The sequence below is a fragment of the Melanerpes formicivorus genome, unplaced genomic scaffold (genome assembly GCF_026170545.1).
Source record: "Melanerpes formicivorus ecotype bairdi unplaced genomic scaffold, bMelFor1.0.p_v2 SCAF_3, whole genome shotgun sequence".
NCBI classification, from domain to species: domain Eukaryota; kingdom Metazoa; phylum Chordata; class Aves; order Piciformes; family Picidae; genus Melanerpes; species Melanerpes formicivorus.
Genome location: NW_027142355.1, coordinates 18,274,526 through 18,297,259, shown reverse-complemented (window position 1 = coordinate 18,297,259; position 22,734 = coordinate 18,274,526). Strand labels below are relative to the sequence as shown.

Here is a 22,734-nt window from a genome sequence, read left to right as displayed (position 1 = left end):
CCAGGGAGGTGGTTGAGGCCCCATCCCTGGAGGTGTTTAAGACCAGGCTGGATGAGGCTCTGGCCAGCCTGATCTAGTGTGGGGTGTCCCTGCCCATGGCAGGGGGGTTGGAACTAGATGATCCTAGTGGTCCCTTCCAACCCTGACTGATACTATGATACTGTGAAATCTCACTTTGCTACAACCTTCTTTCAGGTAGCTGTAGAGAGTGATAAGGTCTCCCTTGAGCCTCCTTCTGTCCAGATTAAGCACTCCAGTTCTCTCAGCCTCTCCTTGTAAGACTATATATATAAACACACACCCCTCATGAGAATACATTTTGTATTACAGAAGTGCTCACTCTGCTTTCCTCAGAATGGGTGTGCCCTAGTCCAGATTCAGATGTTGTCACCAGTAACATATGCACATTGACTTCCACAAACATGTTGTGCAGGAGCACTATGATGCCCCAAAAGCAAGTGCTCATGCTGTGACTGCTGTTGATTTGCTCAGGGGATATGGACAAGAACCCTGAGTTGTGTAACAGCACAAGGCAAGAATGAAGGCAACCTTTGGCTTTTAAAACAATATTTATCTAATGCTGTTAAAAAAAAAAAATTATGGCAGCAATTTAAATTGAATAAGCAAGAACGTTTTTCTCATCTGTTTTTTTGGTTTTTTTTTTCTCCTTTGCATTGAATGCATTAAAATGTATTCTCACTCCCCCTAAAGTTGTTGGCTTGGATGGGAGCACACTGCATTGGGTTAGGAACTGGCTGGAGGGATGAGCCCAGAGAGTTGTGGTGAATGGTGCCACATCCAGCTGGCAGCCAGTCACTAGTGGTGTTCCCTAAGGATCAGTGCTGGGCCTTGTGCTCTTTAACATCTTTATTGATGATCTGGATGAGGGCATTGAGTCCAGCATCAGTAAATTTGCTGATGATGCCAAGCTTGGGGCAGGAGTTGATCTGCTGGAGGGTAGAGAGGCTCTGCAGAGGGACCTCGACAGGCTGGACAGATGGGCAGAATCCAACGGCATGAGATTTAACACATCCAAGTGCCGGGTTCTGCACATTGGCCACAACAACCCCATGCAGTGCTACAGGCTGGGGTCAGAGTCGCTGGAGAGCAGCCAGGTAGAGAGGGACCTGGGGGTACTGGTCGATGGTAGGCTGAACATGAGCTTGCAGTGTGCCCAGGTGCATCAGGAACAGTGTGGCCAGCAGGAGCAGGGAGGTCATTCTCCCCCTGTACACTGCACTGGTTAGGCCACACCTCGAGTCCTGTGTCCAGTTCTGGGCCCCTCAGTTTAGGAAGGATGTTGACTTGCTGGAGCGTGTCCAGAGAAGGGCAATGAAGTTGGTAAGGGGTTTGGAACACAAGCCCTATGAGGAGAGGCTGAGGGAGCTGGGGTTGCTTCGCCTGGAGAGGAGGAGACTCAGGGGTGACCTTATTGCTCTCTACAACTACCTGAAGGGAGGTTGTAGACAGGCAGATGTTGGTCTCTTCTCCCAGGCAGCCAGTAGCAGAACAAGAAGACACAGTCTCAGGCTGCTCCAGGGGAGGTTTAGGTTGGATGTTAGGAAAAAGTTCTACACAGAGAGAGTGATTGCCCATTGGAATGAGCTGCCTGGGGAGGTGGTGGCATCACCGTTATTGGAGGTGTTCAGGAGGAGACTTGATGGGGTGCTTGGTGCCATGGTTTAGTTGTTTGGGTGGGTTGGATTGGTTGATGGGTTGGACAAGTGAACTTGAAGGTCTCTTCCAACCTGGGTTTTTTTATTATTATTATTATTAAGACTTAAGCCACAGAAACAAATAGAAGCAGGATTGAATTTCCACTCCTTGGTGGTTGTGTTTTTTTTTCCTCTATAATAAGTAAACTAAAGACATAAAATTCTGAATGCAGTTAAAGGATGACAATGATGTATCAACAGGTCCAAGTGGAAATTAGCTACACCTAAGAACAGTTTAGCTTCATGCGGTGTTCTTGTATATGAATTTCTTCTCTATAAGAATGACCCATTCTTAAAACACAGTGAAAAAGAAGTGAATAATATTTCAGTTCCAGGAATTCTTTCAAAAATTTGATTGGATTAGTATATTTCCTTAATATTGTAAAAATTATCCTTTGAATACTCTAGTTTACAATATCAGACATCCTGTTTTCTAAATAACATTTGCTTTGAACACATATCATTCTATAGCTGGTTAGATACTTAACTTTTGCAACAAAGCAGTTGGTTTGTTCTGTTTCAGTAAATCTGACTTTTTTTCCCAGGTCATTCATCATTTACTTATGCATACAATATACAGTTAAAATTATGTCCCTCTATAAGCCTTGACTGAACTGCGACACTGCAATAATTCCAGTAGCACAAAGGGAGGGTTACCCAGCTATGAATGGTTGGAACACAGTAAAAGGATGATGTACAAGAAAAGCCTAGAAATGAGCTTGCATTTCTGCAGCTGTGCTTGCTCTACAGGAAGAGGAAGAAAAATCAGTTAAAACATGCTTTTGTGAGTCTGGATGTTGATAATGATCAAAGAAGGAGCTTAGTGAGGAAGTGTTGCTTTTCTTGAATTCCTTGTATGTTGAATTCATTTTAGGCAACACATGGTTTGGTGTTTTGGTGTTTGGGTTTTTTGTTTGTTTTTTTTTTGTTGCCTTTTTTTTTCCCCCTCAGGAAAATCTGTCTCAGATTCCTCTGTAGAGTAACACAAAACATTTATGTCAGAATTGAGAACCTGTTTTCAGTCTTTTTACAAAATACATTTTACCTTTTCTGTCTCAAATATTTTCTGGAGGCAGTGAGATTTTTAAATGCAGCACAGGTTAAAGATGGATGGGCATTGTCACACATGTAGACAAGGTATAAACTTGAAAGGGTTTATTATGTTTTAGTACAAGGAAAACAGCCAGTTTCTTACAGATTTCTTAGTTTTCCTTTTTTAAACTAGTGAACTTGAAGGTCAGATCCAACTATATGTTGCATTTTCTGTCATATAATTATCATGTGTACAATATCCTCTAGAGCAGCCTCCAGTCAGTGACATCAACAGTTTACAGAGCAGTTGAACTAAGAATAACCTTAGAGAACTGACCCATATCAACCTCTGAACAGTGTAAACAGCCTGTACTAAAATTTTCGTGATTCCAAAGTCATTTGAACTGGATAAAATAAAGAACTGTGTTCACAAAATACCAAACTAGAGAATGAGTGGTCCTTTGTGAAAAGGAATATGAGATAACACAGAAAACTGCTTCCCTGGAACAAGAAGGTGGGGAATATACATGATCAGTGGGATCAGCTTCAAAGAATATACTTTCAGAAATATTTTTCTAATTGCACTTTTACTAAATATTTGTAAAACAAATCCAATCCCGACTGGTTTCAAAGATCCCAACATGGTTCTCTTTCTATGCACTAGTTTGATGGCATGATATTCTTGACGTCAGTGTGTGACTAGCATTGGACATCCGTGGTTGCAGCATAAGTCCTGGAGCTGCATCCTATTTCCCTTTCCTCCCTCCCCATTTCTGCTGTTCCATTTACAGATGAGTCACTCAAAGAAGGGCTGAGGAGATGTCTGAGTCAAAGTCCTTCAGAGATACAAAGACAGCAGAAAGAAACAGAGACAAAATTTCCTTTATCACACCTGAGCACTATGAGAGAACTCAGAGGGATTGGCTAGTTGTGGTTCAGAGAGGCATTTCAACAAGAGCAGGAGTGACAAATGTACCCTTTCCCCCCTAATTCCATACAAGAGGTATTCTTTTTTGTGATTCAAATTCTGGATGTCTCAGAAGTATGCTGTGTTGTACCAAAGTGCTTGAGGGCTGTGATGTTACTGAAGACACTGAAATTTTGTGTTCAACTTATCTGGAAACTTTAGAAAGGCTGTACAAATCCTTCTACATTATCCATACATCCTATACAATGTTGCCTAGGTCCAGCTGTACATCTGCACTTGGGAGTCTGAGTCTACTAGAACTTGCTAGGCACAACTCCAACACAAATTAGCATACAATGGAATTAATGTAGATATGCAATGTACTCTAGTTTTAATAGCTTTGTAAGAACTTAACTCTTGCCAATATCTGAAAGTATAAGTCATAATTATATGTCACTTTGCTGTAGCAGAACTTTGTGAATACAAGTTATTGTAAAATGAATTGTTTTTATCTTCATTGCTAAAAGAGATCCTTTGACACTGTCAGTGCAAAACTATTTTGAAACCTTACCTTCATATTAGCCAGCTGAGTTACTTTCCTACACTTGTTTACTTTTCAGTAAAATAAAATGATTCTGGAAAAGGAATAAAGCCTGAAGTCTTTGAAATTGCCTGAAACCAGTAATTTCCCACATTTGAACTATATTTTCCTTAGACAAGCAACTGCATTTCTGTACTGCACTTCAGTAGCAGCTTAGAGCAGGGCTCTTATTTTGCCTTGTGAAATCTACCAGCAGTCATGATAGTAGAAACAACTAAAATATGAATGCTCCCACAGTCATTACAAATGCTCTTGTTCTTCATTCAGAGCATGGGAAAGAGGTTATCTGGCCCATGTCAGAAAGGGAACCTCCCCTACAGGAACAAATAGTCACATGTAGGGATAGAGAGCAGGAACCTCCAAAAACATGTTTGCTGCCAACAGTGGAAATATCCATTCCACTGACAGGTAAATGTGCTCACTGAGAGCCCTGCTCTTCACCTTCTTTCCTGTGCAGGCACTTCTTCCACCACAGTCCCTTTAGCCCTGTCAAAATCGACCCTTGCTCCCTGAATACCCAGTCAGGCTGGTGAGCTGGTTATTTTTTTCCCAGGCATTGTTTCACATCCTTTACTGTATCTCATTTCCCCCCCTGTTCACTGGACCTGTCTTGGTTAAGATGAGAAACTAGAATAGATTTTCAAAGCCAGCTGTGAAGGAATCTATTTAGCCTCTGGGGGACTGTGAGAAGGATGTTGAAGGACCATCAGCATTAAGTGATCTTACATGCTGTCTGTGTGTTTTCATGGCAGCTGAGCCAACATAACAGCATGCTGTTTCTAGAAGGAGGACAACTCCCTCCCTGCTCTCTTCACCCCAGACACACATATGCACTTCTTTCTACCCTCATCTGCTCCCAGATGCATGGACCTACCCTTTCCCTTGCACTAACTCCAGCTCTCATCAACCCCTTTGGCAAAGACATATGATATTAGTAGTTAGGACTTAATCTCACTATGTTATTTATCTTTACATCCCAATCATACAGCTTGTGTGGGCTCTGATCCAGTGCTTGGAGTCAGAGAGAAGAATGGGCCCCATGACTCCTTGCTATAGACTCAGGGCTAGATCTTCAGCTGACAAAATTATTGCAGGTCCCAGTGGTTAATCTGAGGGTCTGTCTGTGAGTCTTGATGTGAATGCAAGTGAGGTGTGTGTTTGTAGAGCATACAGAGGATGGGAAGGGTGGGACATGTGGCTATTAAATGTTTCCATAAAAATCTGTGGTGCTCACAGACACTGTTCACAACTGGTGTGTAGCATATAATCACACTGCTATGGAAATTGCAAGAAAATTTCAGTAACAACAATGATAGCTAACAACTCTGGAATTTTCTGTCTGGGAGCTGTTTTTTAAAGTCTTGAAAACAGAGGCACTAATAAATTAACTGAGCAAGTAAATCTCTTTGGTGTCAACTTTCTTTAGCACTGTTAGCTCACCTGCTTCAGGAATAGCTCATGCTGTTCTGTGTCTCTCCTAACCCTGTTGGTTCTAACAGGCCCATGCTGTCTAACACTGTTATTACAAGATCTGTTCATTCTACTGTAGTTCAGGGTCTCTCAACTTTTAGCATGAAAGCCTTTTCTGCATGGTTATGAACATTATCCTCATTAGGGAGCTGGAAAATACATCTGAATGGTGAGGAAAATATTCTTTTGCTCAAAATGGGAAAAAAAGTCCACTTATCTTACTTCCTGAGGCTGGAATTGCAGCAACAGAACAAAAACTGAGTAGGAATTTTAAAATGTGTCATGTTCTATGTAGCTGTTACCAGATAGTATGGGCAGAATAAACAACACAACCTGCTGTTGTTTTACCAGCCCACGGATACATGGGCTATAAGACGCAGCAAAGAGCTCCTCTGTCTGTCCTCAGGTTGCTGACACATCTCCAGAGATTACCAAGTTCTCAGCAGTTTCTCTGAAGATGCAGTTACTTGAAAAATCACAGGTACCGGTGTTTGAAAATACTTGTAGCCATTTTTTCATCACTCTGAAGAAAGCAGAGCCTGAACTGAAGGCTTGTTCCTATTTTGAAGACAGTTACTAGTGTATTTTGAAAGGAGGGATAGAACTGCATGTAATTTTATAAACTCTGTTTGGACAAAAGAAGAGCTATGTGGCTTAAAGTGCTAAATATGATCACCATGTTGCATTTTTAACAGCTGGGTGTACTCACAAACTGCAATACATGTCTCTATCCAGGCAGGATAGAATGAGTCCACTGCTGCAGAGTGAATTGTGTTTATTCATGCAAGCTAATGCAAGCCCTAGATCCCTGAGACAGTTTTCATGATAGACATCTACTACTCAAAATCTACTGTTAGTTTGTTGCCTGTTCCTCAGGGTATGGACTAATCCCTGCACCTCATTCCTTGTGGTTATGTCCTTCATAATGTTTATACCTTTCTAATTGTATGTCATATGATTATGCACCTATTTGAAAAGATGAGATGGTAGACTAGTTGCAGCAGTAAATCTGATTCATGGTTGATTAGTCTAATTCAGGTTTTTCAAATCATCCAGTCAAAGAGAATTCTGCCATTATTTCTACCTGAAGCCTATCATAAGTCTCCTGCTTTCTAGTCATTTGGCTGGCTGATAGATTGGGAGGGATAAAAGGCTGGGAAATGGTTAACCAGAGAATGAAGAAAAAGACTTTGAATTGCTGAAAGATATTGAAGAATTTCAGGCTAACTAAAGACAATTCATTTAAAACATTCTTTTCCAAGGGTGAGGAAACTATTTGGCCCTAGTAATGTGGATTTTCAGAACAGCTTTAGAAATAGGTGGGTTTATAAGCCGTCACCCTCAGAACAGGGAAGAGGTTTTATCTCAGCTGCTTGACACTCAGGTCAGTGAAAGACAATTTTAAAAGGCAGAACTAGAGGCTGGTTTCTAGTTAAGTTAACAAGTTCTCTTCTATATGATCTGGAAAACAACTGCCCTCTGACTTCAATAGCATCCTAAAATTTTACTTTGCTAGATGTAAAGAAAAGGGGCAGTTGAACCTTTGGAGGTCCCTTTCAACCCAGACCATTCTATGATTCCAAATAGCCTTAGAGACTTCTTACAGAGCACTATACGCTTGCTGGTGGGATGCTTTCAAGAGAATTTAAAATTAGACCGAAGTACACACACACACAAAAAGTATATTTCAGTCAAATCACTTAGATTATTTACCCATTATAGAGGTTGAGGATTTGGGAGAGGTGAAGGGAAAAAAGGTAAATTTGGCCCTGGCAATTGAAATTGAGGAAATAAAAGTGATGAGTCCATTGTTTGCATGCTTTGCCTTTCATTTAATGAGAAGATTTGGTGCTCTTAAACCAGTCATTCTTAATGAGTAGATATGTCTGAGAAGATGCCAACAATTATCTACATATTACCAAAGCTGATATGCTTGCCAGTCATTTATATTGGGTTGTATTTATAGTGCATATTCTTAAAATATCCACATCATCTCCTTTGAAAAAAAAGTTGAGTTAATTTTGCCTTGGAAAAAACAGTGACTTTGCTTATTTTGTCAGTGCTACAAAGAAGATAAACTAGTTAGGAAAAGAAAACCTGTGCAAGTCATCTTCAGAAAAACAAGATACATTTTCAGTTGTGTTATCTACAGTTAATTATTTAATTTGGCTCCATCAAGTTTATGAATGGGCCCTTTCACAAATAACACAAAGTCACAAAGCAACTTTTAGTCATCTCTGCAACAATAACACTCTGTAAGTTATTTGTGCAGCTGGCTTACTAGTCAAATTTATTTGCAGTTAAAATGCAACTAAAATACATTTCCATAAGCATAAGTGAGAATTATTTGGCTCATGCATATCTGGATGCATTTTTGATGGTAAGCACCCACCAATTTCGTTTTACAGTATGACCATTTTTTGCAGATTTAAGAAACAAGGAGTCAGACAAAGATTGGTTATAACCTTCCAGCTCTGAGCAGATGAACTGAAAAATTGGTGGAGTAACCATAGGGAAGGTTATCTGAAGATAAAGTAATCTGTTCCTTCTTAATGCAATGCGTAAAAAAAATACCTTCACAACTATGCACAGGGAACTGCTTCTTAGTTATCATGGTCTGCAATGCTCGTTTGAGAAGCAAATAGAGGAACTTCTCAAAGAGCTATTTATGAGTATTCTGGGTTATAAAATTTTGAGAGATTTGACATCTGTCAATAAGGGTTTGCAAATAGAGATGTGGGGAATGATTAGTTTGCTGCTTGCTGAGTGGGCTTACAGAAGTGCCTGAAGCTCATAGTGGAAATACTCTGAAATACCTTTTTATCTTACAGAAGACTTCCAGATTTTTAGAGCAATCTTTAAAAATGTTCTCCTTTCAGTGTCACCTTCCTAGACCCTTCTGGAGAACAATTTGATTCTATCAGAGGAACAAAATTGCCTAACTCCAAAACATGTGGTAGAGCACTAAGTGGGTTTTGGGGCTTTAAAGAGAGAACCAAAGATTTTGACACGATATTATTGTATCAACAAGAAATCATGGTGGTTCTGTTTCTAGTAATCCATATCCTTTTGGAAAGTCCCTGTTGTGCCATGAATATGTCATTTTCCTCCAGGCCAAATGAAATTCATTGTATAGCAATGAGAGTCACATGCCTTGCAGGACAAATCATCATTATACAGATACAGCTAAACAAAATATAGCTTGCTTATTCCAATAATCAGTAGAGATTGATAGCAGACCGACACTGTTCTTTTGCCTCCCTACAAATGCATCCGGGGTCAAACACATCGCTTAAACTCAGAATACATTAATGTATTCATGTTATATTGACATTTCTTTATCCCAAAAATTCAGCTAAGGATTCACACAATACCTGTATAATTTGTCACTTATATTTTCCAGCATATGGAATAACTTAGTCCTGTCTTGAAGAAAATTACATGACTTATGGGTTTTTTTGTTGTTGTTTTGGTTTGGTTTTTTAGTATATGAAAATTACAGAATCATGTGTGCATATATATTTGTATACTTACATGCAGACTTTAAATTCAGAATCCTTTAAAGGTGTTATTAAATGTAGTTGTTTAGAAACAGCTTGAGGAGTTCCCTTTCTGCCAATTTAGTCATGTCCTATCATTACAAAAATGCCTGTAACTGGGCCACAAAAGCAGTTCTGACTCTTGGCAGCAAGCTGTTCAAGATTGCTGCATGCTTACACCATGTTGTAGTTGGGGAATGGCATCACAATCACCACATACGTCACTTAAGGTGGAGAAATACAAATGTACTCTGTAAATACATATTATCATGACATTTTTTCATTTGAAGCTTTTATGCCATGTTTGCTGGAGACTATAATCATGCCATGTGAGCCGAGTCCACTGAGATACTTTTTCCAATAAGTAAAAACAAGTCAGTATTCCATATTCTACCACTAAGCAGTGAAATATTAACCCAGAAGGGGGAGTTTGCTGAATATTCACTTAATCACCAGACTGGAAAAAAGAATTTAATTTTCAGTAAACCAGCATATCCACACTATAAGCTGAGTGCTGAACATGTACTCTTGAAAGACCATCCCCGTAACTAACTTTGTTTCTGTCCATTGTGAAAATGCTGGTTTTACATTAGCCTGGCTACCGAGATGCAGTAATTCAATTCAACAGGTTTTTCTAAGCTCTAGGCTTGAAAAACATTGGCAAATGTGCTTTTCATAGTAAATTTTTCCACTATAATATTCTTGGTGATGCTAAATATATCTCACTGTGAAGAGAAATTTCAGCCCATAAGGGTGGATTGTTTTGCTCTTATGGAGTGTGAAAATGATTGATTTAGGTGTAATTTAATCAATTCTCTGTTAATGTTTACTTGACAAATTTTATTAGGTCATGTTTCAGTTTTAATCTTATCAGTGCCATGTTCAAAGTCTTATTTCAATAAATTATTTTAGATAGTTACTAAATAACTGACCAAACCTGATTCTTCACCTCTTTTCAGCTTGTGCTGTCATTTGCCTCAGTAAGAAATCAGTGTGCAGTGCTGTCACTTCAGTCTGGAACATTTTACAAATGTTTTCCTTATGACACAGTGAAACAAATAACTGAAAAAAGGACCAGGCAGGGCTCATTCCCATTTGGGCGTTTCAGTCATGAGACAACTTTTTCCTCTCTGTTGTAGCTGTTGTAGGTGGTTCTTCATTAATACAAGAAGTGTTAAGCAGTAGATGACAATTATCCTTTTGAAATAGTATCTACAGAGATCGTTCCTTCCAAATAGGAAAGAAATGGAAAAGTGGAGAGCAGTCTGTGTCATGGAGAATATGATCTACATATTTTGCCAAGTGACACAGTTGGAAAGGCTCCTCATGGATTGCATATCTCCAGGCAATGAAAGTGCTATAGTGCATTTGCACAAACATATCATTTATCCTTACTTGGATCAAATTCCTATGACTGGAGATGGGAAGGAATTTTCCCTCATTCTGCATCTTAGTTACCCATGTCCCACAGACAGTGATGTGGTATGACTGGAAGCTTGTCATCAGAAGAGATTTAGAAGTAACAGGGGGTGATAGGGATTGCTGAAGTACAGTAGCCTGTGAAATTCATAATTTTCTCCTGTTTATTCATGTTAATGTCCATGAATGACAAATTACTAGAAAATGTAATCTCTCATTTATCTTCTTCCCTCCATCCTTAGACACAAAATTGTTAAACAGGAATTTAATCTAAGCTGCAGAATTTATAAGGCATTTATATAAATACAGTGGATCAGATTCTCTAGTAAAGCAGCCAGCTGTTATGTGATGGGTGGAGAAGAGAAATAGAATTACTCAGAAATTACATACTCTAGCAATGCTTAGCTGATAAACAGAGTTTTAGAGATCAACAGAGAATTTGGGGAACCCAGGGGATCTAAAACCTGATGCGTGCTGTGATTGGTAATCAGAGAACTCTTTCCCAATAAATAGCCTCACCATATCCAGTACCGAGAATTTCCAGTCAAGAAAAACAAGGGAGGAGTTTTGTACAGAATATGAAGTCTAACAGGAGACACACCTATATCATATGCAAAAATATTTTCACTAGAAGTGGCTGTGTGTATGAGAGAATCCAGTAACAAGTATCAGGGATACACTTTTGTTTCTCATTAAGGGAAAACATACTAGTGAAGTGAGCTAAGCTTCAAAATTCTGTGTTTAGGTGTTTTTTTTTTTTTTTTTTTTTTTTTTTTTTTTTGGTTGGTTTTAAAATGTTTATTACACTGACTTGGCTATTCTTCAGCCAGGAAATTTATCAGCAAGCTGTAGTGTAAGAAGCTCTTTGGGTGGGTCTGATGTTTTTATGGTACTATGCTAACCATAGATTTTACCTAAGTGATCTTGACAACAAGTAATAGCCAAGATTTTTTTAAAAAAAAAAACCAAAGCAACAACAACAAAACTCCCCAAGCAGCCATGCAAACAAACAGAACAAAACAAGAACCCAAATGAAAACAAAACAATCTGACATGCGTGTCTTCACAAAAGATTGAACAGTGCTGGCATACAGCCATGTAGTCCTTAACACTGGATTTCATTTTAAAGTGTAAAGTAATATTTTTATGTATTCATTTATTTATTTATTCAGAGTACTGCCAAAGAAATGTCACCTAGGGGAATAGGAGCTGCAACAAAAGACAGTTTGTTTTCAGATAGCACTGTAGCAACATTCAGCAATGAGCAAAATAAAGTGACATGAGGTTAGGTATGAGTGATTGAACAAAAGAAATAGTTGTCATAATTATGTACAAGGTAATTAGATTAATAATGATAAAATACTTTTATGGCAGTGTTTATTAGCAGGCAACAAGACTTTGCTTTGCCTGTCACATGTGAGAGACCTTGAAGAAAAATGTTTGTTCAATTGTATTTTCATTTCTTTGTTTTCTTCTTTATTTTGCTCAGGAGTTATCCTGCAAAACACTGGCCCTGATTTTCATCATGGTCATAAAGTGTAAAAAATTTGTTTTATTAGTCTACCCTCTCAAGCAGGAAGGATACGGTGTGAATCCAGTGCCAGAAAGGTGGAAATACACTTTATTTTATATTCAGTTAAATATAGGATTTACTTCTCTGTCCAAAGATTTCTGAATAGCTTTGCTTGGGGCACATGTGTGTGGAAGAGCTGATTCAAATGTTTACATTTGTTCTCCCCAAATGAATGACTGCTGAACAAGAATAACCTCTTGTGCTCTTTTCTATATGTTGTTTGTGTCTTTATGCACAATTATGTGCACAGTCTTTATTAAGCTAAAGAATACAGATTTTTTGCTTTACAGATTTTTTAGTGGTTGTTTCATTATTTTTTTTTACAGTAAAAGCACAGATTCTTTCACTAATTTCATAAAGAAACATGTTTTTTTTTAATTATGTTTCAAAAAAAGATTGGAAGTTCATAGCAAAACTTAGGAATCAAAATTTGTGGTTTTAATTGGGAAAAATTCCTCTGCAGAGTAGGCAAGAATCTAGGACCCCATTGCCAGGAAAGAAAAGAACATTATATCTTAGAGGTGTTACTTCTATTCTATTCTATTCTATTCTATTCTATTCTATTCTATTCTATTCTATTCTATTCTATTCTATTCTATTCTATTCTATTCTATTCTATTCTATTCTAAATATGTGTCTATATTGCCTTAATTTCAGAACTGCATCCTAGAAATATACCTCTGCTCAGTGGTTGTTGATTTAGATCTCAGTTTTCAATTGAAATTGAAAATATATTTGTAGCAATTTTCTATACTGCCACCAGAACTTAATATTAGACCAATGGACAAATTGAACCTTATGTCAAATTTTCTATATGCATTTTGCTTGCTACTTCCAGTTCTTCTCCAATCATATATGAAACCTAATGTCCAAGTGGAAGTCAATAATGAGTGGTGTCCCTCAAGATTTGATATCCTCATCAGTGATATAACAAAATAAGTGCACGTTCAAGTTTCTAGATCACACCATGCTAAGTGGTGCAGTTAATAGGCTTAAGGGAAAGGATGCCATCCCTCATCTGGCTGAATTAAATGATCTTTGATTGTCTCTCGACACACTGGAGGAGGACTATGTGAACTATGTGAAGTTGAGCATGGTCAAATATGACACCCTGAACCTGGATCAGGGCAATTCTCAATATTGATACAGACTTTATAGTTTGGAAGTGAGAAAGCCCTGAAGGAAACCAAGGTCAATAGGAACTGCTTTATAACCCAGCAAAACATGGTCTAAGACTGGCATACTCCATGATAGTTGCATATATTTATAAAAGGCACCAATGAGTGATGTGTAAACATTTCAATTATAAAGATTTTCTTCATTTTCCCACAGACTTGCTGCTTTCAAACAGCTGCATCCCATTCCTGGGCTCAACAGAGGGGCTTGATTTTCGAACACTGCTGCTAGATGAGGAGAGAAGCCGTCTACTAATCGGGGCTAAAGACCACATTTTCCTGCTCAACTTGGTTGATTTAAACAAAAATGCAAAAAAGGTCAGTTTGTTTTTCAAAGACTTCATCTTGCAAGTTCAATTTTATTCCTTCTTTCCACCCACCCCCATCCCCCCTGCTTTTTTTTCCTTCCTTGGTAAATTCATTGTATAATGTTATGTATCAGGGTTTGGTAATCTCACCTTTTGTAGTTACACAGATTACTTTTAACAATTAAATTTCTCATGCTATATGATCTTCTGAGAGACTGGTGTCCTGTGAGACATCAGCTACCTGGATGAACTTTACAGTGTATGGAAGCAGTATAAAAATATCAGCAAATAGAGAAAAATGAAACTTGGACTATTTACTTCTTAATTTGAAAGAAGATAAGTGAAGACAGCTCTTTCCTGGTTTCCTGGCATCACAGGGATTAATTTTATGTGATATTTAACAGAGCAGAGGTAATTTGGGTGGTTTAAATTATAGTAAAAATGTAAATGTCATTTTTAATATTAATATTTGTATTAATATCTGGAATTACTAGTGATAGGAGAAGCTTCCACAGGGATCTGCTCTACTTCCTTTTCCATTCCCTGTGATATTGTTAACTCTACCTAATAAGATGTTAATTTAGCCTTCAATATTTCAAGCACACACAATGAACTGGATATTTTGCAAGCCTGCTGACTGATATGTGTGAAAAAAAACAGATGCTCACACAAGAACACACAGGAAAACTGCTTTCCTGCATCTTCCACATAGGCTTTGTACTGAATAAAATTTAAATTCTCAGCTGTGTTTGATATTTTCTTTGAGCAGCAGAAGGAGGTTTTAAATTACTATCTTCTACACTTAGCTCTGAGGAGGTAACTGACCCTGAATTAATACAACTGCAGCACAGGGGCTTAACAGGTGTAACAGGAGACTACTTTGCCCCACATGTTTGAATGCAACATTTGCTGACATTGTATAGAAGAGATTAAACAAGTAACTTGTGTCTGTAGTTTGCACAAAACTCAGCACCTCCTCAGGATATTGCATTAATAATGGCATTATTAATATTGCAGATTTTCAGCCCACAGGTTGATTTCTGACATAGACTTTCTGTAGAGAAAAAAATTGTTTGTCAGAAAAGCATACTTCTGTGGCATGCTGCTTACCTCCTGAGAGGTGCTGAGTGCTGTCATTTTTGGTTGCATTCAGCAAGGCTTGATGGGTTCAGAGCTTTCTGGAGGTGATAGCACCCTGTGTTATCTTTACCTCCATCCAAGCTGGTAACATTTGCCTTGTAGCCAAACCATCTCTGATCATTATGTATGTTGTGCTTTCCAAGAAGAGCAGAGCACAGGCTGAACCAGGAGAATTAGTGTACAAACAGTGCTATTTAACGTAGATATTGTACAGCAAAGACTCTCTTCATATTGGAATGAAAATTGGCAATAAGTAAACTGAATAGAGAATGTATGTCTAGATACCTGTGATAACCCAGGAGAAGGGAATAAAATGAATAAAATTTATAAACACTTGTATATCTGGACTAAAGAAATTATCTGCAGGAACAAATACTGGTAGTAGTATTTTAACTATTCAAGTAATCTTGACAATTTCAGATTAAATGCTGTGGAGAAGTATATTTAAATAGCAAAACCTGACTGAAAATCTCTTCAAAACATCCTGGTGTACTAATTGCCAAGATCTCTGTGAGCATTCAACAATTTTATAAGTTTCTGCTCTTAGGTATGTGCCTGGGTAACATGAGATATTACATAGGCATTTCTCTCTTGTTCTTCTGTGCTAGACTGTGGTAGAAACTTGTTTCATGAGGAAAGAGAGGAGATGAAGGCAGTTAGACGAGGTGGCGTATAAATCTCAGTCACTGACAAGGTTTCAATGCTGAAGGATACTCTCCAGTAGCAGTGAAGTGTCAGAAAGTAGCATTTGCCGGTGCTATGTTTAGACTGACCATGGTTTGGGTTGGCACAGGGCCAGGCGGCTTGCTTCCAGGCTTCCCTAGTGCGAGGAAACCACACATGTTGGGACTACAAGAGTCTGAAGTATGTCCTTTGTACTCCTTTGGAGAAAGAGCCATTTGGGAAAACAAAAGCCCTGCTTATACATAGCTATTAAAATGAAAGATAATTTATTAGAATATTAAGTTTCTGCATATAAGTAATGTGTTTATTAATAACTTTGAGGATGGAGGGTTAAGAATAAGATGGGAGAGTAAGAGAAGAGCTTTGAAACTAAAACACAGGATTGAGCATAGTTTGGGGTTTTCTTTCTTTAAGACAAAACTGAACACAAACTATAGAATCCGCTCTAAGCTGGGTAGGTTCAGATTACCTTAAAAAAGCCCCAGTTTCAGATGTTTTTTATGTTCGGAACTACTTATGCTTCAAAAAACCAAGTCCGGATCCTGAGCAATCCTCATCTGTAGACATAATTACTTGGCAAGATTATATTGTAGAGCCAAATACTGTGTATTAAGAAATATTTGGAATAACATTAAAAGAAACATCCAAAGCATTGTATCCTGCTCCCTCCTAGTGTATATACATGTAAAAAAAAGGTAATTGCTTCCTTTTTATAACCTAATTGTTTACCTAAATCAGTTAATTGCGCTTATATTACTTATATTAAGTAATGGCTTTATTTCCTGGTATATTTTTCTTGATGAGATAAATCAATAGTTCCAGTTTCTTGTATCATTGTCATTTTTATTCAATTTGTTGTGTAATTGGTTGAAAACTTCCTTAGCTGGCTGCTTGGAAAAATCCATCCAGTATCCAGTACTTGCAAACTTCATTATAAAACAACAGTAAGTACCACAGTGCAATAGAAAAGTCTACTGGGACAAAAGACAAACACAGAAAGCTAAAACAGTTGCAGTCTACACATATCTAACGCTTGGCAAAGGATATAACTTCTGTGAAGCTGTCCTGAATAGAAGCCTCTTGCTTCTGTTGCAGGAATTGCATTATGAAGTCCTATAGTCTTTTCTTCAAGGATCCTTAGATGCCTGACAAGTGTTGCAAGCTATTTGTAAACTGGAGGATTTGAAATTCCTTCCTATAAGTAAAACAGAGAGATTCAGCAAAAGGAAGGAGACAAGAGAAGCAGCCTACATTTACCAGGTCATTGCAAATGTGGACACAATAAATTTAAATTAAGACAACTATGCCATAACCACTAGAAAGGCAGTGTACAAAACCAACCAAACATATGTAATAGCATGAGAGGCTGGAAAGCTGGAGAAGAAATTCCATAGTATTCTTAAGGTCTGGGATCCTACTGAAAAGTTTACTTTGGTATGTAGGACTTTCCTGTGACTTTGTCTAAAGCTTTTGTTATGTTACTCTTTTGATTAAATAAGTACTAAATAGAAAATGTCATCAGCTGAGTAAACACTTAGAAATAACTGCAAAGAAATGGTGCACCTCTCTGTAAGTCCTGTGCAAATGGGGTTATATGTCAGCACTATTATCACTGTGTAATCCACAGCACGACCCGCCCATCTCTGCAGGAGTAGGAATGCTATCAAGGGCTGACAAGCTTTTGAAAAGCTGCCAACCTGCAGGAGCTGTCAGTGCTAGAAGACACATCCACATGTGGGCCAAATAGATAAACATGTCAGATCCCCAATAGCAGCTTAGGAACAAGTTGTTTTCATCTGTCCCAGTGCGTATTGGCACAGGATCACAAATTATTGTTGCTTGGAGCATCCTTAGTTTGTGGTTGTTACTGTATTTTTGGCATTATTAGGTGCAGCTGTATTGTGACTTATGCTTTCATGCCCCCTTGCACTGATTTTTATCTGTATTTCACTGTGAAAAATGCATACACATGTATATACACTGGATTAGTAAGTTTTTATGAAATAGCTGCAAGAAATCCTGCTCCATTCTGTAACTCCAGTGCTTACCAACAGTCCAAGTGAGGTTTTACATCAGCACTGTTATCATTGTGCAATATCTGCAGAATGACCCACCCATCTCTGCAGGAAGTGGAACATAAATTCAAATAGATGTGCATATTTATGTAAAACAGAACCCTCGAGGTATAGGAGCCAAATTTTACCTTCATTGCTCCAGGAAACCTCCTGTCACTCTGTAGAAGTGTGCTGTCAATTAAGTGTGAACCCAGTGGGAATTTAGCCATTACTGAAGGGAGGCTTTTGTTCTTGCCAAGGAGCCAGAGCCTTGTGAATATGTAGAGTTTGAGATGTTTATTGGAGCCTTGAAACACAGTAACACCACAACTGGTCCTTCCTAAACAAATATTGTGCTCTGTATTCTATAACTGAAAGGATTTTAGCTTTCTGTCCCTCAGCAAAAGCCGTACACTGTGTGAGGGTGAATCTCTCTTGACCTTTCAGAAGAAAAAGCTTTCCTGGAAATATCACGGACAACCAGTCACACGGAAAACACTGGAGATACCTAAAGTTCTGAAAGTGGGAGAAGGAGAATAGGAAAGTCTAGAATAACCCAGTGGAACTGGAGAACGATGATCATAAATCCACGGTTCTTGGTCTCTGTGAGCAAAAAAAATTTGTAAGAACCTCATTTAGTTGAGGCTGAGATTTGATAGAAATATTATTTGTCCATCTGCATATGAGGATTTAGTTTCCATGGAGGAAATACATACTGATGGCCCTACTTTTGAAACACAAGTAACTTTTCTGGGCGTTGCAGTTCATAATATATTTATTTCCATTTATTTTTGACTATTTCCCTTCCTCCTAAAATTAATACAAAGCAATAAATAAAATTAAAATAAGTTAATAATAATAATAAAATACTACTGAGTATTTGTGTAGTTTAATGTTCTGTCCCTGAAGATGGTCAGCAGTGGTGCTTCAGGTTAGGGACCTGCAGAGACAGAGGTGATAACTTCATGCTTGCTAGCCACTTCAGGCCTCTTACTGTTGAGTTATTTAACTCTCATTTTGAACCTCTGAAAACCTTTTGGAGTTCATAAAATTGTTTGACAGACTTAAATTTAGGCACCTGTGTAGAGAGGGAGGAAGCTTTCCAACAGTGTTTGCAGACACAAAACAACAGACAGGACCAAGACACGAAGAAAACAGTCTGTAACTGGAATGACAGCAAGCCTAGGTGGAAGAGAGCGTCTGTGCTATTTCCTTTTGCATTGTTGCCATAAATTGTGTTTCCATAAACATCCGTTGTCAATTTTATATTTTACCCATATGTTTAGGTATAAAGAATTGCCAGTATCCTGCTCTCTGAAAACATTTGCTCATATTGGTATTTGATTTTTTCAAAGGTAGGATTTGTCTTCAGTCTGAAGGGATAAACATATCCGAAGCAATGCCATTTATTTTTAAAAAGCTGGTGTACAGTTTCCTTTTAGGAGAAACAGACAATAGTCTGAAGTCTGGTTATACTGTGGAAAATGAAGTGTCAAAGCACTGAAGTCTTTCATGATTTAACCCAGTGTAAATGAAATCAGCATCTGGTCCATTTTCTTTAAGCTTTCACATATGCTCACAACGAACACATGAAAATGAACTTTTCAGAGAAGCCTTAAGTACTTAATGCCTTGGCTGCTTTTTAAATTGTGTTGGAGAGTGGGTCACTGTTAAAAGGGAGAGCTGTGGCATGTGGAGGTTTTGCTTTATATCTCAGACAGATGCAATACAAAAAGACCATTTGATTCTAATAAGAGGTTTCACTTTAACAGCCACCTGCCAAATTTAAGATACCAAAATTCTCTCAATGTGTCATCCACATACACAACTGTTATTTCCCCCTTTCTCCCAGCCCATTTTATTCAGTTTGACAGCACCATGAAAATAAAGAATGACGCTGGTACTTTCCTCAGTGCTGTAAACCACTCTGAAATGATCCTCATATTGTCTCTTCTCCCTGAGCCATAGCAAATTACAGTTTTCAGGGACTAAATTTTCTGCTATGAACAATTGGAGCTGGAAATTTTGCCCAAATATCTCCCTGGATGTATATTTCTGATATGGGAATCAGTATATCAGGTGTAGGAATATCTGTTGGAAGAAGAAAGGTATGTAGTATATGTAAAAGAGATTTAAGAATACATTCCTGGCTTTTAGGTATCTCTAATTATTTCTAAAGGTTAGCTAAACCTTGATAAAATTGTTATAAACAACATTAGGTGAAAATATCTAACTAAAAACACCTTGGTTGAGTTTCTAATACCGGGAGAATTATGATAAGGAAGATATATTAACCTCCTTTGTTTTCTGATGACTTTAAAATATTGATTTCCAGAGTACAGCAAGTATAGTGGGAGCTAGTTACAAGAAGCACTCAGAGTAACCTTCCTCTTAGGATTTATATGAGAACAATCAGTCCAGTTCCCCAAGTTGTATACTTCTCATACTGCATATTCACATGCAGCAGATATGAGATATATGAGAGAATTGGTGAACATGCATAGTAGACTAAAATTAGCTCATTTTCCCATTAATTAAAATACACTTTGTTTTCAGTAAAATAATACTAAAAAAACTTTAAATTCTTTCCAGTGCTTATTGGGAAATTCAATAAATTTCTAGCAAAGTGACCTGGGGTCAGCATTCATAAATGATAGATGTCCTAGTTCTCAGGAAGCAATCCACGAACACCCACTCTCATGCTACTGGAGTGTGACATCTATGATATGATCTTCTGCAGCAGTGTGACAGTCATCTTTTATCACTATTGTGTCTCCTTGATCTTTCAGTTTTTCTTTGCTGTTCATTTTTTCAGCTATGAATTACTAAATATTTCAAAAAGAAAAAGGAAAAAACAATAATAAAAGGAATAAAAGGGGGGGTGGGGGAAGACAGACACATAATTGTCATTTTACTGGTGGGAAAATTGAGACGTGACTGCCATGTATTGTAGTGCAATAGCAAAACTTGGATTAGGATGTCTCCTGCTTTACTTTAGTGTTTTTGGACCATGTTGTCCCTCTTTTTATACCCACTTGATGGTCATATTGAGCTAAGTCATGAATCTTCGCTTTTTTTCATGCAAGGGAGTAGTTTCTCACGGAAGAGGGTTTCTCAAGGGGGAGTGTGTTGCATATGCCAGCATGACAATGGATTTACAGCTAAGACTGATTTCATTGTTGGGACTGTCATATGGAGGAATTGCTCATATCAATGATCTTAAGCTTCTGGCTTATAGTCTACATGAGTCAGGCAGCCTCAACAAGTCATTTTGATGCCCAGGAAGCTGTAATTTTGTTACATACCTTCCCTCAAGCATTAGTATAACAAACATCCAGTACAAAGAATAAAGCAAGAGAAGAAAGCAGGCATTCTCTTGCTGTCACAAAGCAGCTGTTTAAAATCAGAGTATTTTGCTCTAAGTACTTCTACCACCTCTTTTTTCCATCAAAATAGGAAGGAAGCCATTCTTTTCTTCAAAAGACTCAAACTCAGTGAATGAGTGTTACGAGACATGCTGATCAGCCAATGTCCTTCATTCCAGATACAGACACATCCTGCTGGTGCTATATATCCCACAAGTAAAACACTTTGGAGTTTCTTGTACCACAGGGTGTACTGATAGAGAAGTGCTGAAGCACGTGTGCAGTGTTAAGCACGTGAGAGGCCCAGGGAAAACTCCAGGGCTGCTGTAAGTCAATGACCTCATTGGGAGACTCAAGTGTTTGCTGCTGGCATAAGTGTGTCTATCCTGGGAACATAACTGGAAGGAGTCATACTGGTCAATTGGTCTCACTCCTTGCTATCATGGGCAGCTACCTCATGTAGTAGTTACTCCTTTCATAACCTGCTCCAAATCTGCTGTAAGGGGTCTTGTGAAATATTTCATGCAACTTCTGCAGCAGCTTTGTTGCTATAGGCCAGAACCTTGTTACTCTGATGTTTCAGATCGATTTTTTTTGTTAAAATCTACAATCTATGTTTATTTATGACTATTTTGTACCCATTTCTTCTTACTGCTTGCAATTCTGGTCTTCAGAGGCTTTTGATTCTTTCTGTACAATATTACCAGCCTTCATATGAGCAATGCTTCCCAATTTTGTCAGCTGTGTGTGTTGTTGCTGAGTGATTTTTTTTGTCAAGCTTAAGGAAGGGTGTAAGAAATAGCATGAGCTCTGCCACTGTTTTCTTAAGGAGGTTCATGAGTATCTTATAAGTTCTTTATTATCAGATTATTCTATTTTTACTTTTTTTTTTTTTTTTATCAGCTGAGCTAATAATCTTTTCTTGTGGTAACTTACTAAACACTTAATAGGAGCTCTGTTGAAGAGAAGCTCTACCACATTCGTGTAGTATCAAATTCAGCTATTTTATTGAAGAAATGTACATTACCAAGTTATTTTGTCTTTCATACCATACTTCATTTTCATTGGAAACTTAATTTATTCCTTTCCTAACTAAAAATTTATCTCAAAGCCTTACAAACAGATGAAATATAACCATCAGTCCTACAGTTTTCTTAGATATGTTGTGTTCCTCCTATTTTGTGCTGTGACAATATATAGTATTTTTCACTTCCTTTCAGTGAACCCCAGTATCATCTCAGATTTAGAGATTTAGTAACTGCATTGGAAATGATTGTTGGAAAAGCTATATTTTCATACAAAAGTTGCTTTGGAATCCAAGTTCACTGGTTTAGTTTTGAAGCTTTTCCTCAAATCCATCTCCTAAGGATTATCTTGAAATAAATTCAATAGAAAAATATAGACTGACTGAAAAATAAATATGGCAGCTGAAATGAAACTCTTAGAAGTGAGTCCAGCTATTATCTATATATACACATAATGGTGTAAATAGCATCCATGTAACAATTTATGTAAGCTATCTTTTTTAAAAATAATTATTAATTTTTCGTTTTCATTCCATTCTTTATTATGAAAATCCATGTTTGGAGGAAGAAAAATGTAACTTTTAGAAATTACTCTGCTCCTGATCTGAAAAAGGAGATGTCTAGGTTTTAACATTTTGTTTTAATCAAAAATTAATTTCCAGATACCCTTTAAAGTGATACCTTATCTGTCATACCCTTATGTACTGCTTAATGTCATACTCCTGGGA

The 22,734-nt window shown here is 37.8% G+C and overlaps 1 protein-coding gene across 3 annotated transcripts in view; it reads left to right on the top strand.

Moving 5' to 3' along the window:
* SEMA3D (semaphorin 3D) overlaps nt 1-22,734 on the top strand; it is a 148,649-nt gene that overhangs the window by 54,241 nt on the left and 71,674 nt on the right. For all 3 annotated transcript variants that reach the window (XM_068167895.1, XM_068167904.1, XM_068167912.1), the window contains one exon: nt 13,588-13,748. In XM_068167895.1, coding sequence (XP_068023996.1) covers nt 13,588-13,748 — 161 coding nt within the window. The remainder of the gene's footprint in view (nt 1-13,587; nt 13,749-22,734) is intronic.